This window comes from Fringilla coelebs (assembly GCF_963513975.1).
Source record: "Fringilla coelebs genome assembly, chromosome: 6".
NCBI classification, from domain to species: domain Eukaryota; kingdom Metazoa; phylum Chordata; class Aves; order Passeriformes; family Fringillidae; genus Fringilla; species Fringilla coelebs.
Genome location: NC_140034.1, coordinates 6,051,877 through 6,079,542, shown reverse-complemented (window position 1 = coordinate 6,079,542; position 27,666 = coordinate 6,051,877). Strand labels below are relative to the sequence as shown.

The window sequence follows — 27,666 nt, the reverse complement described above, 5'->3', positions numbered from 1 at the left end:
TTTTGGTTCAGTCAGACAGAAAATCATTTCCTGATGCACAGCTGTCAGTGCTGACTCAAGGTACACTTTTACAAGGCATATATTTAGTTTTCTACAACAGTGCCAGAGATTCCATGAGCATCTGAATCCCTGTAACAAAGCCCCTGAGACTCAGCTATCAAAGGGCAGCCACAGGCAGGAAGGCAGCTGCACCTGGTTAGCAGGAGTCTGAATTGGAAAAATAAAGGCAAGTTCACTTTTTGGGCACATAATGTCACATCTTGTGGTCACCTTGGTTTCCTGCTGGGTAAACATGCTGCCAGGAGCCACTGCCAGTGCCACAGGAGGAGCTGGGAACTCCTGGCCAAGTGTGGTTGTGCTGTTTCTGGTACTGCCAAACTATTACAGGGCTTACCTGGAATCAAGAAACCTCTGCTAGAAACTTTGTCAGAAAAATAACTGCAGTCTTTTCCAGGGATCTTTTTCTTTGGGATCCTACCAAAATTTCTGAGTTAGCTCCCTGGCCTCACCACAGTGTCTATTTCTAAATTAAACTCCTATGGAGAAGGATACTTCCAAGCAAAAGGGATTCCTGAAGCAGCACTAACCTGCACCTGGGTGCCTTCAGGCCATCCATCAAAAATGAAAAGTAACTCCTAGACCCTGAGAGAGCCAAGTGATCTGCTGGCAGGAGAAATCAGGAATAGAGAAGGTGATTCCAACTCTGCTATTTGCTTTCCTCCCCTTTAGACAGGAGAGGATCAGCCTCTGTTTCCTTAAGGCATGAAATCTCTGAAGAGATAAGGCCACCTTAGGGCCACCAGATCCCACCTGATAGAAGGAAATGCTAAAAACCTCCCCATGGTCTCAGCCACTGCCTTCAATCTACTAAAATGAGAAATTTTTCTTGTGGGTACCCAATACCATTTCCAACAAAGCCCAGTTGGTGTTGAAAATTGCATTCACATTCAGGGGGCGCAAAAATAAGGAATTATAAAAGACTACATGGAAGTTCATAGACATCTGAGGTAAAATTAGGGTTCCATAAAAATAAAATTTCCCTTTGTTTTCAACAGAGGCAGATTGTCATCTTTTAAGCCCAAATCTTCTCTGAAACACAAAAGAACATAAAATACAGAAACACTTTAGCTCAAAACTGAAAGATTTGTAAAAATGGGAGTAATAGAGAAAAAGAGAAGAGTCTTTCACTTGGAGGAATACTGAGGTACTTTGAGTGCTACTCAAAAGTAGATATTAATTGAAAAATGTCTATTATTAACTGCAAAATGAAAACACCAAAATGAAATGCTACTAAAAGCTATTATGCTTGATGGGCAAAGCCTGCTAATTTAAAAATTACTTCAGGATGATTCAAGTGTGCTGACATAGAAAAACTGGATTTTAAAAAACAATTAACAAATATTATCATGCCCATTAAACTGAGCTAAGGCACTTGGTCTCTGGATCCATCTTGGGATAAATTAGGGTAAACACTTGGAGTCAACAAGTTCTTAACGTGAACTGGCTGAAATTTTGGAAATTAAAGTCAAGCAACAGGAATCTTACAAGGATTAGAACAATGTGCACTATCCTATATGCACATATCACATTATGCACAAAAAGACTGATGTAATGTCTGTTCACCTTGTTGTTTTGAAAGGACAAGTTATTTCAAGTTTCTCTTTTGTTCATCATGTGCCCTAAACCATTTTTGCATTGCAGGTATTTTCAAGACCTTTTTACCTGTCCTTATCACATCACCAAAAACTCGTATTTTAGAATGGCAAAGATGAATTGTTCAGTAACTGAAGCGTAACTCAAGATTAAAGAAGGACCATCAGTAAAGGAGCTGAAAAGAGCATTACTTCTTCCTTGGCAGCTTTGGTCAGTGCTCCTTTAGGATGTGCAGCACTCACTGCAGCAGTGTTGGCACCTCTGTGCTTCTTGCTGTCCTCCTGGAGCTCAGTTCAGACAGTGTCAATAGCTCTTATTGATCAACCCAATTGAAAATTATTAGAACCAAGCTGAGAAGGCCAACACAAATGCCAAAAATAACCAAGGCACATGCCTGTGAAGAAAGAAAAGCAAAAATTAATGTTATGAAAGTCCATAAGGAGAGGTACAAATAGTGTCTTTTAAAATAATCTGTAATGTTTCAAATTACTCAGTCTTCAAACACAAAGAATCTTAGTGGGAAACTAAACCAAGTCTGGCATAGCTTCCCTGGGAACTTCTGGAGCAGTCAGGTTTCCCTGCTCACACCATTGAGCTGCACAAAAAGTAATTTGCCCTTTACAACTCTAAACAAATTGAGAAACTGATTTGTATTTTACTTAAAATACAATTGAAATTACAATGGATTTTTTACATTTCTGAATAGCCAGATGATGATAAAACCACAGTTCAAGAGACTGCAGCTTGCTGATTTATAACGGGTTCCCAAATCTGCTGGAACTTTAGATGGTCAGAGGGCATCATTATTAGATTTTCTTTCAGATTCCCTGTTTTGTCAATACAAGAGCAGCTCCATGAATCATAAGAATGGCAGAAAAACTATGTATAAACATTTTGTCAGCATTTTGGCCACTCTGCTGAACAGTGGTTAAATGAAGACAGTTACAGTGCAAAAAGCAGGCTCCTGCACAAATTCCAGCCCAGAACTTAACCTACTACAAAAAGAGAAACCACAAAGAGGAGGGAAAAAACCAAACAAAAAGGAAGACAACCAAAAAAAAGAGATGTTTTTGCAAAGTCTTTTATAGAAAACAAGCACAAAAACTGTTCCACTTAAATGCAGTTTAGCTTTGTCCCAACTGCCCAGACAACTGAGTAACAGGTAAAAACTGAGCAGAAGCTGGATTAAAAGTCAACATCTGAAAACTATAGGGAAAAGCACATAATCAGTCCAATTGCCCAGTACATGGACACACTGCTTGCCAAAAACTCTGCTGAAGAAGGAGTTTCAGAAAGACCAGAGCTACCAGGAGGGATGAAAGAAAATGCTCAGAGATTTTGTGAGCTGCAATGAAAACAAGAGCTTTGCCCCTCGGATTGTGTGCTCCACTGTGTATTAAAATGCATTTAAAATGAGCCTGTTTAAATATTATTAGTGCAGATGAGAAAACAGAAAACATACCCCAAGTTTCTGTGGTGATATAAAGTCCTCTCTGTTAAGTTTAAGATAAAATAGTCCAGGATATACAAAAAGCAAACATGTTGATGTGGTTGAACCTTTAAAAAACAGAATGCAAGATTTTGTTTAGAGAAGACTGCAGTACATTCCAGAATCATATACTGAATTTCTCAAAGTTAAAATAAAACCCAAACAAACCAACCACCACAAGAACTTACCAACTACTCCAAATACATTTTTTATGTCTGGCACATACATTGCAAACAGAACAACAACTGCATTCAGTGTTAAGGTGACAAGGATATGGCAAATCCATGACCCAGGAAGATGAGAGAAAAATACCATCAACAAAGCTTTCCTTGCCTACACAATAAAAGACAAACATTGTGTGGGTAAATACATACATACATACATAGGTACACATACATATTTTTTGATCTTACCTCAATTTCATAACTTTAAGAATTCCATCATTCCAGATGTGAAAGAACAATTTAAAAATCCAAATGCCAGAAGATTAGTAATGGTTTAATGCTTTGTCTCTCTGTAGTGTAGAATGTGATTTATTACTGTATTAAAGCAAGATTTATCACATGGTCATTAGTCTTAAGAAATGACTGGTCCCTCCCTTTTTTGGAGGGACAAAAGAAGGCCTGGGGGATAGTCTTTGTCTCTTTGAAAATGCCTGGTAGAAAATGTCACCATGTTGTCAGCTGATACAGTATCTATACAGTGCTTCCATGCACAGAGTTTTGCCTGCACAATTTTTGGTTCTAAAAGAATGAATTTTCAATTCTACCACAGTATTGATAAGCTAAACTAGGGTGTTTTGGTTTTTTTTTTTTTTGGTGAAATAGGTCTATATGTGTTTTTAATTTACAATCAAATTGAGTTTCAAGCACAAGTGTGTTTGTGTGTGGGTGCGTGCATGTAGAAAGGAAAAACCGAGTCAGCAAAACTCAATTTAAGAGAGAAAAAAAAATCAAACTAAATAAACTTTAGAAGTTCTGAATTCTCTAAATTAAAAACAATGCTGTGGGCTAGTTTTAATCTGAAATCTGTCTCAAGAGCACAAATTAGCTTAGTGGTTAGTTGTTATTTTGGAGCTTTCATGGAACATATGCAAATATGTGGTCTTTGATCAATCACTTGACAAGTGAATAAGATACACAAGACTAGATGTGACTCAAGAACTGCAGTCTGCAAAACATTAGTGACCAGTGCTCAGTGCCAGCTCCAGAGCTCTCAGGAATACTCACTGGGAAATGGATCAGAGGGACTGTCAGGAGCACAGCAAACAGAATGGCTGCTCTCACAGTCATGATGATGGTATCGTGGGGCAGGTACCTGGAGTAACCTTGCAGCAGTTCAGAGTCCACTTTGTCTGAAAACAAGACAAATGAATTGCTTTGTTAACCACTGGAGAGCTAAGGTAATTAGCAAGGTATATTAAGGTAACATTCAAATGGATCCATCTGCTTGAGGGATGCAGATACACCCCGGCTTTACTGATACACTAGGAGGCAAAATCTTCAAGGAAATTAAAAATTTCAGGAGGCAATGCCAAGGAGAGCCTCTGCTGAAGCCAAAGATGCCTAAAGAAAAGACACATTTGTGAAGGAGACAGCTTAAAAAAAGGAAATTTAAACACCAAAAGTTAGAGCACTGAGAGTGGTAAGCTACCCTGACTTATTTATTTTTATTTTTTTATTCTTAACTCTGCTCATTTGGACTTCAGAATAGACTGAAATTTTCAAAGTCTGGTCACTCTGTGAAGTTTCAAATTCACAGAAAACAGAAGAAACCATCTGAACCACAGAGAGATGAAACATTCTTCATTTCAAAGAGGGAACTGTTCTTTTGTTTCCAATTTAAGAAAATGTTTTACATTTTCTCAGACTGGTGTTTTAGGAACAGGGAACAGACTTTCTCTGTCTAAAGAACTAAGTTAATTAAACAAGACAACCAAAAAGTGAAAAGAAGCTTGCAAGGGGAAAAAAACCAAACCAAACCAACAAAACAACTCTCTTACAGACTTCCACTCTTGATTCCAGCATTTCAGGCTCCTGAGTCTTAGAGTTACTAAAGGAAATCAAGCCTGCAGAAAACCCAAACATTCCCAGTGAAACAGACTGAGAGGCCACAGTCAAGACAAGGTCTGGTCCCAAAGAAATCATGGCAGTAAAGGTAACAGGAACTGGGATGGCTTCCAGGACTACTTTTTTTTTTTCTCTTTTTCCCCCCCCTTCTTGTTAAGATTTTATCTGGACAGATGATTACCCTGCACTGCCTACTGAACCTCTCTGAGTTGCACTTAAATTTATATTCTCCAGCAAACCTCATGGAGACAGTCAGCAAACAGCAATAGTGGCCAATAGGCCATTAGGGCCTTCAAGATTCCCCATATAATTTTTCTGGATATCTAGGGAATATTGTCAGACATGCTTATACTTGGGGGTAAAAGGTACAAAAGTCCCTAAAAATCTGGAATTTTTAGATGCTGAAAGCCAGTACTCTTGGTGCTTTGTACCACCTCCTCCCCATGTTCAAGAATTATAAAACACCTGAAAGGAGAGGAAACCCTCATCAGAACTTTCATTTACTGCCTTACAGTCTCCTGTAAGAATTTTTATTCATCCAATCAATGAAGATTCGCATGTGATCATCTCATAATAAGAATTTTCAGAAGACATCAGAAGGACTCTCATGGATGACTGTTATGTATTTATGTGACAGCTCTGGTATGAAACTAAAGAGAATCAGCAAGTAGAGGAAATTCAATAAACCAGTTGTGTTATCACTGCTGTATGAAATAGACACTCACCTACTTCTGCCAGGGCTGCGATGGACCTTTAAAGAAAGGGCACTGTGTAGACAAGAGGTCTGAAATCTTTCTAAGGTATAAGAATGCCAGACAGAAAAAATTATCTATGTTTAAATTCTACTGAAAATCTGTACCCAGAAGTATTTAGAAGTCCAAATGCAAAGTAATTAAATTCGTACTGCAGCAGACTGCCACCTAAACTCTACAGCAAATGAAAATGTCTGTAAAATTTGGTAGGGTAAGTGTGATACCCCACCCACTCTTCTGATTGATAATAAAAAGGTACAGTTACTTCATCAACTATCAACAACATTTCCAGGAAATGTGCACTTCTTGGTTCAGTTAATGTAGCAAACAAACACATTCCTGGCTCAGGAACCAGAAGCATGTGCTGGAAAACCCAGTTCAAAGCCTATCCTTTTGAATTTTTAAAATCTGAGGGTTCAAGTGTACTAATGCCTGAAGTATTCCAGGCAGAAGACATTTATCTTTTATCATTAACTTTTGTTCTAAGGAATACCTGAAGAATACACTTACCATAAAATGTCAGGTACCCAAAGAGAGCAGATATAAAGTAAATTAGGAAACTCAGACCAATTCCTGTGACAGTTACATTCTGCATTCTCCTTCTGGATGGACTAAAATGGAGAAAGAAAAGGAAATCAGTGTTGTTATATCAGTACTGGGGATGACTGAACACAGCACAATCTGTACAGCACCTTGCCTTTCATAAGGAAGTACTGGCCCAATTTAAGGCCACTGGATTTGCTGAGGTCTGTGCTATCATTGATATTTAGGGGGTTTAAAAGCATTTTTAATCTGCTAATTAAAAGGACACTTTTCAAGCAGACAATTAATATTGTCCCCATCTTGTATGGAATTTAGACTTCCCAGTGTCTCTTTTAAATGAAAATTGGGATTTACAGGATGATACCTTTTCAGAGCCAGGAACAAAATCTATGTCAAAAACCCTCAGTGGATCAGATATGGCCAAATGCAGATTCAGTTACACCCATAAAAGTTGACTATTAAAGTACCTTAGCAAATGACCTATTTTCCTCCTGATTGTCCAGGGCAGGACAATATCCTGACACTGATGATGGAATCACATTTGTTACTTTTCATTCCTCTAAGAGAGAAAAAGCCAGTACTGACTAAAACTATACACTTCCCAAAACCATGAAAGCTCCTTATTCTGCAGTGTTTGATGGCACTGACTTTAAAATAAAAATTACTTGGGAATAATTTAGGGAAAATATTACAAAAAAGGTTATAATTCTATTTTAATATTGCATGTGTTCATACATTACCTTTGGAGCTCACAATAGATTGGCAAGACTGAGGTATGGCACAGAAAAGAGAAGGCCATAGTTGGTATTGCATAAGCACTCTTAAAGAGAAAGAAAACATCTTGTAAGTTTTTTGCTATTACTGCTGGTTGGAAAAATATCTGTATGAACTCAGAATTCAGTTCAAGTGTTGGAAGTCAGTGGAAATATTTCCAGATGAATGCTTTGAGATAAATCTTCACAAGACAGAAATGGTGTCTCTAATCAGTCCACAAAAATTCAACCTTTTCAAGTCATGTCAGTTCAAGTGGACATAGCCCAGTTTCATCATCAGGAGAAGTCATGCTGCCTATAAGCCAAAAATTGGGAGATGCTTTTTTGACTATACTGAAGCCAAGCACTTATGTAGAAAGAGCAGGATGTGTCCCAGAGCCAGTGTATCACTTGTGAAATTCTGTAAGAATTTTTCCAAATTCTAATATCCATGGCTAACTGTCAAATTACTGATTCCTTCAGCCTGACCTCACTATTTTATTATTCCTTCAGAAAAATTTGGATAAAACATAAAATATAACAGAAAATATTAACAGGAAATATGCTTTGGCATCTTAAGTTTTAAGACAGTTATGTAATTAAAGATGCAACCACACAATTAGTGGTGTATTATTCCAAAAATTTGTAATAAAAGAGATGAATCATCTAGTACAGCTTACTGCAATTGCCAAGTAGAATAAGCTGAACTATAACAAACACTTTTGTGCTGAAATAATCAGGCCCATAATGGTAAAGATATGCCACTTCCTATTGATAAAGCTAATTTTAAAAGAGAAGGAGAGATGAGTCCCAAGATTTTTCAAAGCACAAAAGGCCAGAATCTCACATTAGATGTTTCTGGTCAAAGCACCATTTCTTCTTTCATCTACAGATAACATTTGTCTGATGCTTGCATTGCCCAAGCTTTTTTTTCCCCTTCTCTTTTTCTTGGGAGGGTAGGGTGGACTTTTGTTTTACAAAGAAATGCAGCCACATCCCTTCTAGATCTCACTACAGGGCCAACCCAGATTTACCTTTTTCCCTTCCTCTTCACCCCCCAGAGACCAGGGCTCTACATGACACTTCCCCTCCTGCAAGCCTTGATGGGTGATTACATGATTTAAATGCCATGTTAATTAACAAATACCAGAGCTGGCACCCAATTAGATGCACAAGATTGCAGCAGGCTTGAAGAATCAGCTTCAGGTAAGGAAAAACTAAGGTTAGTTTCAGGAAAGCTGCTCTACCCTGCCAGGAACATAGAGCACACAGTCAAGTAGCACCAACTTCCAGCTGAGGGCTTGATCTGATTGCATGATGAGGCTGACCACTGCTTCATCTGTGATACTTGCTTCTTTGGTCATATTTGCAAAATATTTTCAGAAATGCTAACTTGGACAATCAGCCTTCATACAAAAAAAAAAGTGAGACTGGATAGCACTTGGCAGCAGGTACAGAAAATATTTCAGCAGCCCATAACGAGTTTTACACAAGGACAGCTTTCCCTGGGTAAGGTTTAAACCCCAATTTTTTAAAAACCACCACCCCCCTTTAAGTTTGTGTATTGTTACTAGAGATTACCTCTTTTGAAAGATGAAAGAGCTTTGCTTTACAATCCCCAGTAGAATTTGAAACCTGTAAAACATAAATGCAAAAAAAAAAAAAAAAAGCATAATGAAAGAATAAGCTCAAACCACAGACATGAAACTTTTCAGATTCTGTGATGATTAATAAAAGAAGGAATTTAAATTGCAAGCCATTCTGAAAGTGTTAATGTAAAAAAAGCATAAAAAGCATTACAGTTTACTAATAAAATTAGGACTTCAAACCAGCATGCACTTTACCTGTAAATTCTCTATGGCACTACTCAGAGGTAGAGGACAAGGAATCGACCATTTTTTAATCACAACCTGCAGAGACAGCATATTTCATGTATGAATGATATCCTAAAAAATCAGTTTTCAATTTAGATACACATAGCTGAAGTATCAGCCTGCTGGAACACCCAGCAGGGAGCTACACCCCCAGTAAATCACCAGGCCTGCCTGGCAGCCAGGCCACCAGAAGGAGACTGGACAGAAAAGCCTGTCAGTGTCGTTCCATCCAGCTGCTCACCCTGCACAGCTGGCAGCCTTATGGCCCAGGGATCTGGAGGTGGGGCACTGCAATGGGCTCTGCCATGAGCTGAAATCCAAGCAGCACTCCCAGCCCCTCTCCCTGGGCTGCACAGCAAGGGCCTCCCAGCCAGGACTGCTGCTGTGTGAGCGAGCCCAGCCTCGCGCCCGCAGCACACGAGCCCTCAACAGAGATAGAGCAGAGCCTAGGGCTAATCTTGAAAGGCAGAAACATATGGTTTGGACTAGAAAGCAAAGGAAAAACAATAAATGCAATTATTGTCCCAGAATGTCATTGGGCCTTCAGCTACACCCTGCTGGTTTAGGGACTGCCAAGTAACAGGGCTGAAAATCAAAGGGAAATTAAAATAAGAAATGTTACCTCCTTTTTCAGGAGCCCGGTTTAAAATGATAGTTGCATTGCTCTCCTCACCCTAATTAATTTCCTATTGTAGTTGCCTGGCTGTAGAGGTTATAATTCTTTTGAAGCCTAGAGCAAATAATTAAAAACTTAAAGACTCAGATTCACGAGAAGAATAACATGCAAGGGAGCTCTTCTCCTGGCTCAGAGAACTGTGCCTTGCATGCTGCCAAGTGGTGTTTCCCAGAGGATTAGACGCTCCCTCTTGTCACCAGCGCCAGGAGAGGCAAACAAATGTTACCTCTGGCCAAAATGTGGGTACAGAAAACAGTGGGTACACAGCAGGCTGACTGCACTGTGACAGGAACACGTTTTAAACTGCACTAGAACAACTCAGTTGAGGTATAGAACTAGGTGGGAGCCTGCTCAATAGCAGCCTGCAAACACCGAACACTAAAATATAACTTGAGCCTGGGCAGTATTTAAAGGCACCCAGACAGGGGAAGGCTTTGAAGGCTCCAAAGTAGTCAGCTTTGTGGGAACTCCCCCACTCCAGTCTAAAGCTGGAACAGGCACTGGGAAGGGGCACGGAGATGAAGGTTTGGGGAAAGTAAAATGTGCCTGGCAGTGGTGAGAGGAAGACTTCCTGCAAGCTAAAGAGCAAAGATATATATAAACATTGCAGAGAGAGGACCAGACAAGCCAAACCTAAAAGGCTAGAGAACATTTTTCTAAAATAAATGTAATACAGATTAAGAACAGACTGAAGTAGAAATAAAAGAAGACAAAATAAATGTACTAGGTGCTTTAAAAAAAATCTCTATTTATATTTGCCCTCTTGCTTAATTATTTAAATGTATTTGGGTTTCCAATTGTAGTCTAATGAGTTTCCCCAACAGGAAAGGATTTTTAAGCTGGCAGCACAGCCCAGTTAGCTGAGCAGTCAGGCAGGCACCACAACCCTCCTCTAGAACTTTAAGCCTATTTCATATAAACATTCTTTTGAGTATAAAAAAATGTTTGGTTTTAAGTGAAAAAAACCTTAAAAATCAAGAGAGATTCTAGTGGAAAAAGGGTATTTTAAGCCCACACCAGACACATTGCTGAAGAATAAAGTTAGAGGCTCAAAGTGTTCTAATATTCTCAGTGATTTTTGGTATCCTGCAGAGGGAAAACAGGAATCCCTTTATTCCAGCAGTACTGACAGCACTGGGCAAAGGGGCTGTCTGTGCACAACATCATTCATTGCATGTGGCAGGTTCCCAATGTGCAACATGTTTTGTTCTGGGAACACAAACAAGAGATTTAGACAAACACCATCAGCAATCATTAACACCTTTGCTGAACAAGCTACCAATAATGCTGTCTCCACACACCCAAAAAGTACAAGTCTGTCTTACACTTCACCAATATACACAGCAAGAGGGGAAGTAATAACAAAAAAAAAATTAACAATCACATTTTTTTTTCCCTGAGGATTCAAGTCAGGGAAGTATTCAACAACTGAGCAACAAAAGTGTTGAGGACCTCACAGAATCTGGCTTTGAATTAATAGTTACACGTACTTATTTTTCTCCTAGATCAGCTCATCTCAGAGTCTGCAATATTTTTGCAAGTAAAGCCTAGAACCAGTTTTTTGGCTTTAAAGGAAGAGATACTGAGGCACAGAGAGGACATCTGAGACCCAGAACAAACAAGTCTCCAGCCCTCTGCTCAGTGCACTCCCTGACCAGACTGACCAGGACGTCTCTTTTCTGCAGGCTGCAGTAAAATTGTGGCTTGCTGGCAAAAAGCTGAACAGATGGCGTGCACTTGAAAAGGCACAGAATTACTGTATATGCAAAATATAATTATATCACTTCCATATGACTAACACAGTTCTCTTCTGGAACAAATTAAAACATATCTGCCACACAGAAATTAACAGTGTGCAAACTAAAACACCATTTCAACAGCACATATCACCCACTTCAAAGCAATTAGATATGAAAACTAAACCACATTTAATGCCTTTGACTTTCAGGGCCTGAACAAGTCAGAGGGAATATTCTGTCAAGAGTATTGGTTTTCTGGAAATATCCATAATGGCTTTAAAAATTTTGACCTCAGCTAGATTTACTGTGGCTGCTGCTTTGCCATTTAACAAGAAAGAATAAGCACACAAATTTAACCATTTCACTAAAAATCCAGCAGTCTGTACTCCTCCCTTAGCATTTTGTACCCACTTTTTTGATAGAGAATCACAAACTAAAATCTAGTTTAACTCATCCCAGCTTGGCACGGCTGCACACAATTCTTGCTTACACATTTGCTTTTTCAGGGATTGAAGTTGTTTTCAAATGCATCCACCCATTACAACAGCTCTCCTCAGAGATCCATACACATTCCCTTTGAAATCCAGGAGCTGAACTGGTTTTAAAACCCTTGCAACTTGTTTCAGCCAAAGGCCTGTGTCAGCATTATAGTTAGTGCTTTTTCTTACCTTTTTTTAAATTTTTTTTTTTCTTTTAAAGATAAATTTTAGGAGAGAGGTCAAAAGTTAAGGTAATTTATAAATATTACAAATGAATTTCCATTAACTCTGAAGAGGCTGTGGCTGCTTCTCAATATTCAGCTTAAGAAGAATACTTCCCAAGGTCCTACAAACACTGCAGCTCTCCAGGGATACCCTAGGGAGATGTTTTGACAGCTTTGAAGTTTGGTTTTATCACATGGTTCAGTTCCTAATGGATTGCCTTGGTCTCCTGGATGGCATGTTTGTTCAACTTGCCTTCAACTCTGTTTATCCCTTTGTAAAACAGGTATTAAATGCAAGTCAATGCAAGCCAGAATGACAGGGCAGAGGGGGAACATTTTTGCCAGGCTCCCAAATAAGATTCAAACAGATGACAGAGTGAGAGTTGCTCAGTTGTACCACATATTACACATGTGCATTAACACACTTTTTCCCTTTAAAAAGAAAAAAAAAAGTGCAACATAAAGGCACATTTTCTCTCTTAGATCTGCCTAGCAGGTCTCACTTTTGATATTTGGAAACATCTACCTCAGAGGGGCCTTGAGCGGGTGAACATCAGGGTCAAAAACCCCCATATGGCTCAGAGAAAAGAACTTTTCCTTTCAGCTGGAAAGGAGAATAAGGTCATTGACGTATTAATGAATCTTGTAAACTGCCTTAATGAAGTTCTAGTTTTCTTTGCCTTTTTCTGAACTCTGTCACTCCATTATACATGTAAATTTAATTTATTTTGGAGTATATTAAATTTTCTGCTGTACTAGTTGCAGTAAGTAATAGTTAGAAGTTAAGAAAACAGAATTCCATTCCTCTGCTAGTAGGGAAACAAAAATGTATGTGCCAGCTCCCTTTGCTGCACCATCAGCAAAAAAAAAAAAAAAAGAATTGTTATATTTACCAGCCCAAAATATAATTATTTTAACTCTTTTCACATGCTTGGAAGTTCATACACATTTCCCAGCCTCAGCAAAACAAACGTAATCTGTCCAAGCAAGCACATACTGAACTTGAAGAAAATTCTAAATTTCACATAAAAAATTAAGGGGGAAGGGAAGACAATTAATTTCAAAACAGGCTTATGAAAACATTCAAACAATAGGGGAAAAAAAAAAGAAGCTGTGCAGAGATTTTTTAACTTACCACGAGAGTAAAGTACACCGTAAAGAAAAATGATAAACTACTTGTGTAGCCAAGAAAGCCTGTAAAATAACAGTAAAAATAAAAGAGAATTTATAAGGAAAGTGATCCTAATGTACAGCTAAAGCTTTACATTTTAGGCATGTTTTCTATTACAGTGCTTGGTATCTGGGGCTTAGGACTCAGAATAACAACATTCCAACTGCCTGTCACAGATCATTTATGTAGTTTTGTAGGGCAGAATTAGAACTGGCTTACCACTAATGGCATGCTGTAAGTAAATGCAGCTCTTTAATGTTCTGCTGTAAAGATTTTATTTTAGTATTGCAGACAAAATACTACTGCAACCCAAGTAATAGGTTAACTAGGCAGGGCTGGAAGGCAGAACACGCTACAACAACTTAAGTAATCACCACCACCAGCAGCCCCCTGCCAGTTTAAATAAATAAATAACCCATTAAGGTTTTAAAGTCTTCAACTGTAATTGCTACTAAAGTAGAATAATATTCTCTTCTCTCCTTTAATTACTCACCAATTTTAGGAAGAAGGGCAAGAGGAAAAACAATACAGACTGAAGTAAGCAGCAGCAGCAGTCTCCCATCGAGGTACCACGACCTGTTGGAAAATTGATTTAGGTTTGATGCAAAGCTCAGGAGTCCTAAAAATATGTTTAACTTGCAATTGTGCTCTTAGACAAAGCAACCACTAGGACAAGAAAAAAATAATTTCCTGTCTCACATGCTATTTACATGAATTTGTACTCCTAGTTTCTACACTGATATAAAACAGAGCTCCCAGATAATCTTCATTCTGTAAGAAACCAGCACTGCAAGCAATGTTCCACAGGCAACTGTCTGCATGGATCAGGGGTCTGATGTGTGCCAATTAATAATTCTCATCAACACAATATGCAAATCCTGCCTTGATTCACGGCAATGGTCAGAGGGAAGGGTATTTCATACTCTACAGATTTCCAGCAGAAGTACTTACACAGCACAGTGTGTGTCTAAAACTGGATTACAATGAGCTGCACATTTACACACCTGAAGAAACAGCAACATCAATTCCCACTCACTGCTGAGCTTCCCTTCCTTGCATACATCCATGAAAACATAAAGGACAGAAGGGATAAAAATTATGCTGATGAAATCTGGTAGAATGTTTATACATAAAACCACACATATTAAAAAAGCATTGTAGAGGCACATTAAGTCCTCACACATTTAAAATCTATTTGAAGCATCAAGAGCCTATCTCTGAAGAGAGGAAAGCACAGATGGATAAGTTGTTAAGCAACAGAAACATTTTGAGGGTGCCTGCCCTCACTTGGCAATAACCATATCCTGCACTGATAAACATCTTGCACATCAGCCTCCAACTTTACCACCTATAAACACCTTGACTTTTGACCCTCCAGTTTATTTAGTCCAGGATATGGTTAGCACCTAATAAACAGGCAGCACCTCAAATTATCATGAGGGAAGTACCATAACACCTGTGTTAAAGGAGAATTATCATACAGGTATATTAACTACTGCTATACATCATGTACAGCCACGTGAGTCACTTCTTTGGAAAGAAGATGTAATGTAAGTGAACAGAGAAATTTCAAGTTTGAGGGCATGTCCACTGTATCAAACCCAAAGCAACCATTAGCTGACAATGACTGTATTAAAAATGAGTTAAAATACAACATTTTTCAAAAAGTGTATTATTAGCTCTGTCTGCTACTGCTACAGTGAAGAAGCAACTTTGCCAAAATCAGTTTCTTGCTGAAGCACTTATTCTCTTCATGCTGTTATTATTCACCATTCATATATTTTTAAACATTTTCTTTCTTTCCAGTCTGGTGGATGTTCACATTAGGAGGAACAGCATCGTGGCAGAAAACATAAAGATCATGCACTATGTGGAGATGGGGGACCTCAGTTTAAATCTCCTGATTCCAAACCCGCAGCTTACACTGAGGCTCACAAGCTCAGCAGAACAGACAGAAAATTATTTTGGTTACTTTATGGTAAATGAAGAAACATTTGTGTGGAGGGAGAACAGAGAGGAAAACAACAGTAAGGAAATGAAGGAGAAAAAGTAATTTTGTACACTGCTTCATTCTGGAATACCAATTCTTATACTTAAAAAGACCTCAAAAAAGTCCATAGTGGGCTGGTTATTGGAAAATGTGTCCATTTTCTCCTCAAAGTACTGATGTAAAAATACACTTATTTTCCAAAGGCAGAATAAATGTTTTGATAGTGCCTTTAAAATCAATCTGATTTGTAAATTTAATCCTATATGATAAAAGCATTCAAAATATGAAATACAGAATATAAATCCTTGACTCTGCTGAAAAAGCTTTGGCATGCAGATGTTTCTCCTCCCTCCCCCATATTTTAACTAAAAGCAGACATTTATAAATCGCTTTAATTTCATTCCTGAATTCAACAGAACAAGATATTCATATGTTCTGAATTAGGATCTTACTCTCAGTTCATATCAATTATACAACACACAGGCAAGACAACTTAATTGCATCAATCACATCTTCTGACAGGGTCATTAAATGTTAACAGAGGGCTCACAAATTACAACTTTTTAACACAATCCTCATTTGAAACTATGCTCATGTCATCAAAACGATGTGGAATTCTTGTTATGCAGACAGAAACATCTCCACTCAATAAGTGTTCATACTGTATGGTTTTGTTTTTTAAAAAGACATGAGGATGTGTTAGACTGGCTCTGAGCCTTTTCAAGCACATGCACACCTGCTAACCTCTACCTATAAAAATAATTTAATGCACAGAACATTCTGTAAATGGCTTTCCCAAATGCACAGCTCAGGAGGGTTTATGCATATAAAATACTTTCACAGATAGTTTAACTGACATTTCTGATACATCCCAACTACAGTTAAGATAAATACTGCAGCAAATGAAAGCGTATCAAATGCTATAATGACTTAGCAAACACAGAACAGTTGTGCAATCCCATCTGGAAACAAGTGGCCCAGGTAAAGAAGTTGAATCAAACTATTCAATATTTATGCCCTTTGAATAAATAAGTTGCTTCTTAGGCTTGGTATTTAAATACCAATTTTTGTTGAACAATTTCCTACCATTTAAAACATCTGCTAGTAAAAATGTACACTTAACATCTGCAAAAAATACACAGAAACAAAAGATTATGAACTAGCATGGCCATTCATATGGCAAAAGAAATTAAATATAGATGTGGGCACACATATGTGCATGTTCATGGAATACTGCTTGACCACTGCACTTGAACAATTTGCTTGGACAAATACTAGAGGAGGGAAATTGTGTTACATAAACATTCACTGATGCAAGAACTCCAATTTACAGAGGCAGAAACTGGATGAGATCAGGCTGCCAAGCACCTAAGCACTGGAGCTGTGGTTAGGATTCCTATGGACAATTTCAGTTCTTTCTAAATGCAAAGCTGAACTTCATTCCCATCTCCAACTGTAGTCTCAGCTAAGGAAGAAGCATGGGTGCTGGCAGAGCTGACAGATCACTGAGGATTACAACAGCTCAGGTGATTTGTAACAAACAGTTCAACACTGTAACCTGGGTGCTCACATCCAGGAGATCTGAGGTGGAACCTGGACAAAGCTGTTGGGAGCATTATCCCACAGACACCTTAATGAAGTTTCCACAGTGCCTTTTTCAGAGAGAACAACCCTTGGAGCAGCACTGGGTTGAACCTCCAGGTTCTACCTACCAGGAGTTTTCTTAAGCTGTTTGTTTCAAAGTGCATCTCTGCTGGAAGAAAATTCACTTTGCATAAACAGAGCTGACATAAAATGAAAACCAGTAGTAAGAGGTTACAGCACCCAAATGAAAAGCTGATAACTACCACAACTGGAAGAGATACATTAACAGACTAAAAATAACATATATACATAAAAGGTAATAGTTTAGAGAAAAAGAGAAAACTGACAAAAAACCTTACTAAAATTGTGAGGGCCCGTGGGGCAGAAAGACAAGATTACAGCCACAATTAATTTTTCCAACTCATTATAAAATCCAGAAGATGCAAGTGATAAAATAGAAAATCAACTAAAGTACCTTTTAACAAACTGATTTCCCACTTAAAATTCACACACAACATTCAGGAATAATATGAGCATCACACAGCCTTGAGACAATTTCAGCACATTTCAATCCAGAGCAAGTTCTGAGCTCAAAACATCTGAAAATAGCAGTTTGGAAAAACAGCTGTAAGGCACTCCAAGATACACTGTTAGGAATGACAGGAGCATGGAACAACTCAAACAAGATATTTCAGTGCTGAAGCTACAGTGTTTGCCTCCGATTTCTTGTGACAGTTCCAATGGAAATGTGAGGGACACACTCCTTACAAACAGCTTTACAGCCTAACTGCAAAAAATAACTTCTTTACTGGGAGCCAAGTTTAGGAATTATAAACCAAGTCTGGAAACCTGGCATTCTTCCCAAGACAAGTCCAATTACTAGAGCAAGACAACAAAATATTTCCATATAAATGCCTGCCATTTTTTGTACTGTGATTTTGAATTATGTCAAGTGATAACATGACAGCAGTGGAAATGCTTATTCTCCTCTTCCTCCTAGCACCTTCCTGCTTCCCCTTTTAAAATATTACAGGAAGCAGATTCCTGTAGATGGAGTTTTGCCACTGACTTTAAGGTCGTAGGATGGGAAATCGCCATGAGGAAAGAATCACGCTCTGTGTGTGTGTGCTGAAAAAGACCTGAACTTGCCAAATACATTTCATATTCCAACAACTCATGTAAATGACTATTTAAATTCAAGTGTGAGATCAGAGAAGTGTCAGCAACCATCACTTGCAGCAGTGCTGGACCCCTTTTTTCTTCAAGACAAACACAGAATGCATGAAGCATTTTTCCTTACCCGCTCTCGGCTCCACTCAAAAGCCCCGCAACAGCCCCAGGAAGTTCAGACTTGACAATTAGCAGATAAGATGACATGGCTGCAAACAGAAGCAGGACAGATTTAGCAGAGGAACAGCAGCATCTCAGCCAGCAGGGCTGGACCAGCAGGGCTGTGCCTGGAACATCTCAGCTCTGCGTGAGACACCGCGGCACCAGAACCAGAATTTATTTTCTCATATACTTCCTTTAAAAATAGCTGCAAGTACTGCACTGATGTCAGCTAATGCCTCCAAAGAGACTCTTACAGGGTGAGTCTTGAAATAAGGAAAACATCATCCAAAGGGCTAAAAGGCAACAAAATGTAATATATAGGCTTGCCCTTCTACCTGGGAATATAGACCTACAGGCTAGAGGCAGACTATAAGGCTGCAGCATTCCTCCCTCCTCTTTATGACACATTATTCATGATGAGAGTAAATATTTGTTTGTCTCAATAAAATAGGCTTTTTTAAAGACTCAGTTTTCATAGTTGTTCAATTGCTGTTGTACTAAATAAATACAAGACAGAAATTCAAACACAAGTATAGGACTTGAAAGGGATTTTCTCTATACTGCAAGGTTTGGTCCTTAGAGCTAAGAGGATTATCAGTGACAGATCCCTGCTTCTCATGACAAATCCATCACCAACAAAATCCCAACAATAATATCAAGTGCAAAACTGTACAGGAACTGTGAGGCAGAAGAGAAATTATTAGCTACTCTTACAGGATTATTGACTTGAAATTAAGTGGTTTTAATTCTATTCAGCAGAAAACAATCCAAAAGCTCCTTCACAGTGCCACTTTTCTCCTTCACTAAATACTGTGATCAAAGGAAGGAATGAGAGAGTTTTTAAATCCCAATTTATACTAGTCTGATTCCTTCACATACTCTTCACGTTGCTTTTTTATGTAACCAGCAGAGAATGATTCAAAAAAATCAAGCTTTACAAACAGCTTCAACAAGCATCAAAGCCTAAGTGAAACTAATTTCCATCCTGCAGTAGTAAGTCATTTTAGTAAAGTGTCAGTAAAAGCTTAGTTACATTCAATCCCTGACAAAAACTCATCTGTTGTACTCAAATTTTATTGTTCTGTATTTAGTAATTCTTTAGAATTTTACCACGGCGTATTTATTCATGCTTTAAAATTAAAACATTACATTTGGAAAAGGCAAACCTTCATAAGCTGATATTTGAGTAAGTTTGTGGGGTTTTTTTTATTTAAGGACTTTTTTGAATCTTAAAAGAAAAGATGTGTGGACTTAGACACTGCTGTACTACAGCAGTTACTCTTAAATTTTGAAGAAAGGGTAAGGTGGTCCCAATAAAGAAAGAGAATTCTATTAACACAAAGTGACATTTACCTACCACAAGGTTAAATTAAAACCATTTGGTAAGTCACAAAATAATAATATTAACTTCTTCATAATTAAAAGCTCTGGTTTTTTTCCAATATTTATGTCTATTTAGTGACATGTAGCTGTTGATTGTGTGTGCTGAGGTATTTATGTGCTGTCCTGATTTACTCTCCTACAACATTGTGTATTTTCAACCAGAGAAAATTACAGCATGCATATTTCTAAGTCACTAGAATTTGTAAGTAAACTAACCCAATTTTTCATGCTAAATTGCAGGCAGCTGCATATTTCACTCTGATTTTTTAAAAAACTAAGTGGAGGTGGAGGGAAAGGAAAATTCCTAATTGCATTTCAACCTTATTTATCCATTAGCCTTCTCTCCTGTATGACACACTACTTTATACACAAGCAAGCCAGAGTTTTCATATATTTATGTCCTTCAGAAAGATTTCAAAACTAGCTCTTTTGCAGTCTCCACTGCAGAAACCTTCAAATTAATTTCCAGATCAGATTTCCTCCAATATGCAATCTGTCACTCTGCCCTTGCATTCCTATTAGCCTCTGGCTAATCACTTGATCACTTATCCTTTGTTGCTCACTCTTTGTTTTTGAGAGGAGTCCTGTTTCACTGAATTCCACTCCTAAGGAGGGAGGAGTCCTGCACCAAGAACTTGTGCATGCTGAACATTTGTGTGCATCTTTCTTCCTTTCTCTGGGCATATGGGAAACAATCTCACATAGCAGGATTTTTTATATTCTCTTGTTTGTACTACAAGATGAATAATGAATAGTAAATAATTTTATTTATATCCTGATGTTGGAATCCTAGGTAAAAATTTATTTAATTTAAACATCAGGATGTTGGTTTTTGCTTAAACAAAACCTGAATCTTGTGCATGAATCTGAGCAGGATGCCCATACTAAATACAGTTTAAAAAAGGCAAATTCTGCTTTTAATTCATTTGCAAACACAGTTTTAATTCTCCTCAGGAGAAACAACTCCTTGTAGCTTTACTTGGCATGAAGACACGAACCACAGTGTAACTCTGCAACACACTACAGAGTGAGCAAAGAACATGGTTGGTTTGTTTGTTTTTTTAAAGATGACACTAAAACAGGAAAAGCTAAAATATTGTGACAGTCTTTTTCTACCTGAGGAACTGAGAGCATAGAATGAGACAGACAAAAAATCAGGTATCCTTTGCCTCCAGTAACAATCTGTACCTCACTTTCCTGACTCAGGTTGTGTTGTACAAATAAAACCTCAGCTCCCCTTGGAAGCCTTGATGTTCCATGGAAGGAAGAGATTACACAGCCACAGGCTGAGCTGTGACACAAGAGAACACAACAAAAAGCACAACATCCTTGTGCTCTGATTTACCCTGAAATACTGACATGAGACACCCATTCCAGCACTGAGGGACACAGCTTTCCTGCAGAACAAACCCTCTGCAATGGTCTGGTCTGAGGCTGCAGCAATAGGGGGATTCCACAAGGGCTGAACCAGAACTATGTGAGCAACCCTCACATGGTCACTTGCTAATTTTCAGGTTCTGAATTTGCATGTATTATGTTAGTTTGAGGTAATTTTCAGTATGCACCTAGAGCTACTTGATGGAGAATAGATCTGAACTCCCCAGCAGACCTTGACACACCAGAACTCAGCAGAAATCATAATTATTAGTTTATTATTCTGTACACTTACACTGTGTTGAAAGCAGTAAGAAATATTGCTCTGAAAATATCTATCACTTTGCTATGATCTGAAAACTTGGTATTAGCTCTTTGAGAGAAAAAACCAAAAAGTTTATTAAAATAGAAAATAGAATAATTGCTTTACACTTCCATTACTACAGCCTGCAGTGCCAGCATGAGCTGTGACTCTATAAATACACACAGCATGCATACATTATTCAGAATGTCTGTGCTGTGCTACCAATATTATTTAACACTGGCCATATGCACCCCTATCTGAAAAAACAGTTGCTAGAGAAAAGGTTGTTTTTTAAATAGTCCTCAAAACACCTCTTCTGAGGTAGTCCAGACTTGAAATATGTGGGTGGTTGCTTGGTGAAAAGAAAAAAAAGTTTTTCTTATTATCCTACCCAAAAAGAGACCAAGTGCTAAAGTCCACAGCAAGGATGTCAGAGAATGTACAAAAAACTTGTAGGTAAACATAGAATTTAAGAACAAGTAAACGTAGAATTTAAAATCCCTTTAAATAATTTCATTGAAGGGTCTGACTCTTCTGGTTAGCTTCTCCTCATCTGCCACTGTAGATGATGGTATCAGAGTCCTGTAAATATGTCTTGCATTTTTAAGCACTGTGCAAAGATGGAAATAAGCTCCCCTCCAAACTTCCCCAGGAGAAGAGAGGGAGCTACTGGTTTTAGTATGTCCTTTTAGTGGAAGCTTTAAAAAAGAATGTTGGGATAATTTCTTTGGTTTTAAATACAGATGTAGAATGGAGTGTGTGACAGAAGATGTAAACCTTGTTCATACAGAGAAATTCCAAGAACTCAAACAGGTCGTCAATTTCTTTGCTTGTCCTTCTATTATGGAGACTCATCCTGATGAATTTCTATTCCCCTGCTTCCTTTTCCTTCTATCTTTAGCTTTTATCTGAATTAGTCTGGAACTTACCTATAGCAAGCTTAAAAACCAAAAAAATCCTTCTCACTGTACATGGAACACACAGGGAGCAGATTTATTTTGGTAAAACTCCCTTAGTTATAAGTGTGCATTTATATACTAAAGAATAGAAAAGTTTCCTACATAGCTCATCACATATTCCATTCTGTAGTACAGCTGCAGGCTGGTATTTCTGTCATTCTTTTTCTAGTATTTAAAGAAAGCTTAATATTCTTTACAATATCAAACCTTCCATTCACTGCAATAGGAAAACACAGGAGCATGGGTCATCAATTGTTAAATTAGTACAGGAGCTGACAAACCTGCCCTTAATTAAGGCAGCTCTGCACTGGAAATCCTCACTTTGAATCAGTCAGGATAATTAGGCTTTCAGGTCAAAAGTAAACCATGCTGTGAAAACAAACATTTGAGTTTGTTTGAAAATAGAATTAGATTTCCCATACTTAAAGGAAGCTCAGTAATTTCTTAAGGTATTAAGAATGCAGGTCTCAGCATGAAAAAAAGCTGTATTTTATTTTATTCCTCCATGATTTGCACTGTTCATTCATTTTCAAAGCTTCTGGAGTATTGTTCTCACTGATTACACAAAGGTTATTCCCATCTGCCCCCTCAGTCTGAAAAAAAACTTGCTTTATTTAAGTTTGAAACAAATTTTGCAAACACGTTTGGAACTAAACTGAAGAATGGATGAACTTGGGGGGGAAGAGAAAAAAAACACAGAAGAAAATAATTTGCAATAAAAAAATGCCCACCTAGCTTGATAAAAAGAGGAGTTTTTTAGTCTCTGCACAGCACCTCTAAGCAGGCGCTCACAGAAAGCACACACACATATATATATATTTACATGGAGGGAGCTAAATTAAATATTTCACTGTTTACCTCAGAAAAACAAAGGGGAGGGGATGTGGAAGCCAGCAGGAGAAGCTGGAGGCTCCCGAGGCGCCGGGCTGCCGGCAGCTCTCCCGGGAAGGCAGCCCAGGCCAGCAGAGGGTGGTGCTGCTTCTTTGAAATATCTGCTTTGCACAGCGGCAACGCTTCTCCATTGATTCCGGGAAGCCTGAAAAATACAAACTACGCGATTGTAAATACTTATTTAGGGCGTCTTACACTCACAGCAGGGTCTCTGTGTAGTGTCTGTCACCTTGGCTGTATTAACAGGCCATAAAATCACCCATTGGAAGGAATCCTGTCGCTCCCAGTCACTGCCTGCAGGATTCAGGCAGTGCTGGGGATAAAAATCCCTTGAAGGACACAGAATGAGCTTTTTTCCTCATCACTGATTCTAACCAAAAAAAAAAAAAGTGTGTACTTTTGAGGACACCTTAACTCCAGAATACAGAAACAAAAAGCAAAAAGCAATAGTTATAGAAATTACATTGAATTAAACCGTATTTATATAAGAAAATAAATAATTCTTTGTAAAAGCAAGATAGCTGTCTGGAAAAGTTTAGTTCCAAAGAATGACTGCAGTGGCAACCTGGGGACAAGCCAAGGCAGGCTATCTGAAGAAATTGAAAAAATATATATTGCAAAAATCCTCACAGAGGCCACCTAAGCTACATGGTAGTACTACAGGTGGTACTGCAGCACTTCATTCCACTGTTAATAAATTTTAAATGAGTAAACTCCTGTTCTCAGCAGTCTGGACTGATGTTTGGGTACATCACAGCCACCAGGCCCTCCAGGCCCAGCCATTCTCAGCAGCAGTGACCTTCAGCTGATGGCAGCCCAGCCTGGGAAGCACGCTGCAAAACTCCACATGCTTCCTGCTAACCTCACTGCTGGCATTTGTTAGTGCTGGCAATGGGCTGAGAGCTGCTCTTGTGCAATACTTTATTGTGTTTGTCTCCATTTTTCCACCAGCCTTGCTAAAAATCAGCCCTTGTCTAACTTTATTACACATGCTTTAGGAGTCCTGAAGATTTTCTCTTGGGTACATGGCTGTGGACTGCCCTCCTTTTCAGTCACATCTACAGAAAGGACAATTCTAAAAGGAGAAATTGCTGTTCTCCTTCCTCTCCTGCTTCAGAAAGCACCTAGGAAGCTCCCAAAATCTTTCTGGTGGGGAGAGGGAAGGGCTCTGTGATTCCCAGCCACAGCTTTGGCCCACTGTGCCTCATCCATCACTTCCTAGAAGCACAACACCATTAAACAATAGCAGGGAATGCATCCAACTCCAGCTGCTCCTGGGAAGGATGACAAGAGCCAGCCAGAGCCATGGAACTCAGCATTTCCAGCAGCAGCCATCCTCCTTCCTTGTGTGCCTCCAGGCCTGCAATTCCTCAAGGGCTCTCTCCCTTCTTTGAGGGCACCTGACACCATCTGGGAGCCTTCAAGATCCTCTTCTTCACAGCAGGTGAGAAATGGATGGGGAAGATCACTGCAGAGGAAGATGTGTGTGACAGGAAGAGTTGGGAGGAGCAGATGAGCAAACCTGAGCAGCCTGGGAAGTGCAGTTTGACAGTTCCCTTTTTCATGTGCTCTTTGCACCCACACACCAAGCAGCCCTGTCAGGAACAAGGCAGTTCATGTGATTGTTTACATTAAAGGGCTGCTGGATTGGGTCAAAAACCTGAGAAATGGAATGTAAAAATTAGTAGCACTGGCCATCCCATCCAATCTTTTGTTTCTCCTCATTAACAAATACCTATATTACAAGAACATATTCTTTATAAGGAAAGCAAGGCAAATGTTCTCCAAGTTTAGTCACTCTAAGCTCATATTCTATAGTCTTTTGAGTTAGGGCATTAAAATTATTCTAATTTACATTTGGATATTGAAAAGTCAACTCAGTATCCTGGTGCATCCTTAGTTAAACTTGGTACTTTAATGGATTTTGGTGTTTGATTCGTGTTACATGGATTAATTAAATGACTTCCAAGGGACCATTAAAAATCTACAGAAGAAGTTGAATACTCATGGTAAAGATGCATGCTCAAATTCCAGACAATGTACTTGAAAACCTGAACCTTAATTTGACCAATCCAGCACTTTCCTGCAGCTGTACAAAAATGTTTATTTTTTCCCTTAGGTATCCTGGTAATAGAAAAAAAATCAATTCCCCTATCTACACAAATCCCTGAGTGTATGCAATTAGAATGTCAAATTCAAATTTGCACATTAGGCTTTCTTTTACAAAAACAAAAAGATGACAAATTGGAAAGCAAAACTATTAAAATTATTACTAAAATGCTCTCTCCACCACAAATTAATGTAAATCACTTCTGCACTTAGGCTATTTTTAGAAGGGATCAGAGCAAACGTTAAAAAAAGCCCAGACTAGATGCAGATAGTGACAATAACCCTGGTAAAGTTGCTTAATCACAAGCCATCTTTCATTATCTCATGCTCTCTAATCACTTCTGAAATAAGATAACTGTGTGATGCAATGCACCCAGGTCTGATGATGGAAGAGGTAACACAAAACAATTTTATTTTTAGCCTTCCTCTGAAATCAAAGATGTTGACAGAGTCTGGATGTCTGCCCAACAGGCACTGTGCTCCTGGTTCCTTCAGCCAGACAGAAAAACAGAAAGAGGGGAACACAGCAAACCAGCAGGACAGGCAGAGCCCAGGTTTTACACTTAATCCCAGCATGGATCCCAGTCAGGACAAACTACACTCCACAGTTCTCCCATGTAAAATCTGCAGAAGGACCAGAAAGACAAGAAAAATTCTCTTTTTTTCCATGAAGTTCCTTAAGAGTCAAAGCTGTGTGAAAAGTGAAGAGAACTTTTCATATGTTATTTTTTCTAGGAGCCTGTCAGCCTGCAGCACAGTCACCTTCAGAGCTGGTCCTGACATTGGGGACTTGGACTGCAGCATCCAGCATGCACTGGTTTGGGGCTCTAGAGTTACTGAGCTGAATTTTATTAAAATGGCCCAGAGGAAGTTATGAACTGTGATGAGGAAGAAATGAGAGTCATATTTCCTTTGACAATAGTCTTGTACATGATCCCAGAATCTCCAGAACCTGTTCTGTGTATCCCTCCTTCTCTTGCACTGTTTATTTAGAGGCGCACTCAAATGGGAAAGGAAATGAAAAGATTTGTTCATTGCTACAGAACATCCTCTAAAATCTGCATGAATAAATAGTCCTTAATCTTGGAATTGCTATGGTCACTGCTGCCTAAAATTAATGCTTGGATTTTTACAGCCATTTCATTTGGGCAGGTTTTATTATATTGGAACTCTTAGTATAAGAAAATATTCCAAGTTTATAATGAAAACACAGTTACTTTCTCTAGTTCTAGGTGCTTAGTGACAAAAACCAGCAATCATTGAATTATCTGGACTTGACAGGTAATCTTAAAGGAAAGAAGAACAGCACTGAAATGCTGTTTCCTTCTGTTGATGTATGTGAACATGGGTAACCCATGGTGGTAGGGAACAGAGAAGGGAGCTTTCAGATAATTCCCTCATTTAAAAGAAAGCATCCAAAACATTTACAACAAAAGAAAAATTAAAATTGTTCTATTAGACTTCAAACTGTTTTATTTTCAGACAAATAATTTCTAAATACTTAGTGACTGTCAAGTATGTGAGCATACCTGAGGAAGAGTCCAAGTACAAAACCAGGGAGTGTTATTTTATTATGCCATCTACCAAGGAAGACAAAATAACGAACAGTGGAAGGGGAAAGCCCGTATGATGCAAGTCAGAAGGATAAACTCCCCCAAAAAACAAGTTATTGAGCTAAAAAAAGAAAGCTCCCATTAATGCAAAACATATGAAACATCATAGCTAAGTAAACAATCACTTGCTGCACAAATCACTAAAATACATAAGCAGGTTCCAACAGCAAAACCCAAACCACATGATCTGATAAGATGCAGCTACCAGATACAAATGTACAGAAGAGCAGAGAGGAGATGCTGCTTCCTGAGCTCCTTGCAATGAGCAGTGCAGCTCTAAAGGATGTGCTCCACATCCTGGGATGCAGCAACAGGCAGAGAATCCAACCCCCAAAATTCCCCCATCTATCCCACAACTACAGCCCTTCTGCTCAGCACCATCACAAAAGCCTTTCCCTTAAGTTTTCTGTCCTTTAAATCAGTTTCTTAAAAACACTTTAATTATTGCCTTTGGTGCTCATGGAGCTTTGAAGCTTGTCACAGATTTAATATTTAGCATATGAAGTCTCTTACCTCCAATATTCTGGATAATTATTGTAGTTGCAACAAGGACCTATAAAAAATTTGATTTCTTTAGAAAGGGTAAGAAGGATAACTTAAATCATATGTCTACAGCAGGCATAAACCACATGTGTATTATCTTAAACACACCAGATGTAGCAGTGATAACAAGTCCTGAAAGGAAGGGAATCTTCTCCTTCGTGAG

General features: G+C 38.6%; 1 protein-coding gene across 1 annotated transcript in view; it reads right to left on the bottom strand.

Moving 5' to 3' along the window:
• Positions 1–1,966: 1,966 nt before the first annotated feature.
• The window catches only part of SLC38A6 (solute carrier family 38 member 6), a gene marked incomplete at both ends in the record, with an annotated part of 34,045 nt that continues 8,345 nt past the window's right edge, over positions 1,967–27,666 (bottom strand). Inside the window, 12 exons of the mRNA XM_084207377.1 lie at positions 1,967–2,047; positions 3,116–3,210; positions 3,331–3,475; positions 4,372–4,496; positions 6,474–6,574; positions 7,247–7,326; positions 8,840–8,893; positions 9,103–9,168; positions 13,386–13,444; positions 13,915–13,997; positions 18,296–18,374; positions 27,474–27,513. Of these exons, the coding sequence (XP_084063503.1) occupies positions 1,967–2,047; positions 3,116–3,210; positions 3,331–3,475; positions 4,372–4,496; positions 6,474–6,574; positions 7,247–7,326; positions 8,840–8,893; positions 9,103–9,168; positions 13,386–13,444; positions 13,915–13,997; positions 18,296–18,374; positions 27,474–27,513 (1,008 nt within the window). The remainder of the gene's footprint in view (positions 2,048–3,115; positions 3,211–3,330; positions 3,476–4,371; positions 4,497–6,473; positions 6,575–7,246; positions 7,327–8,839; positions 8,894–9,102; positions 9,169–13,385; positions 13,445–13,914; positions 13,998–18,295; positions 18,375–27,473; positions 27,514–27,666) is intronic.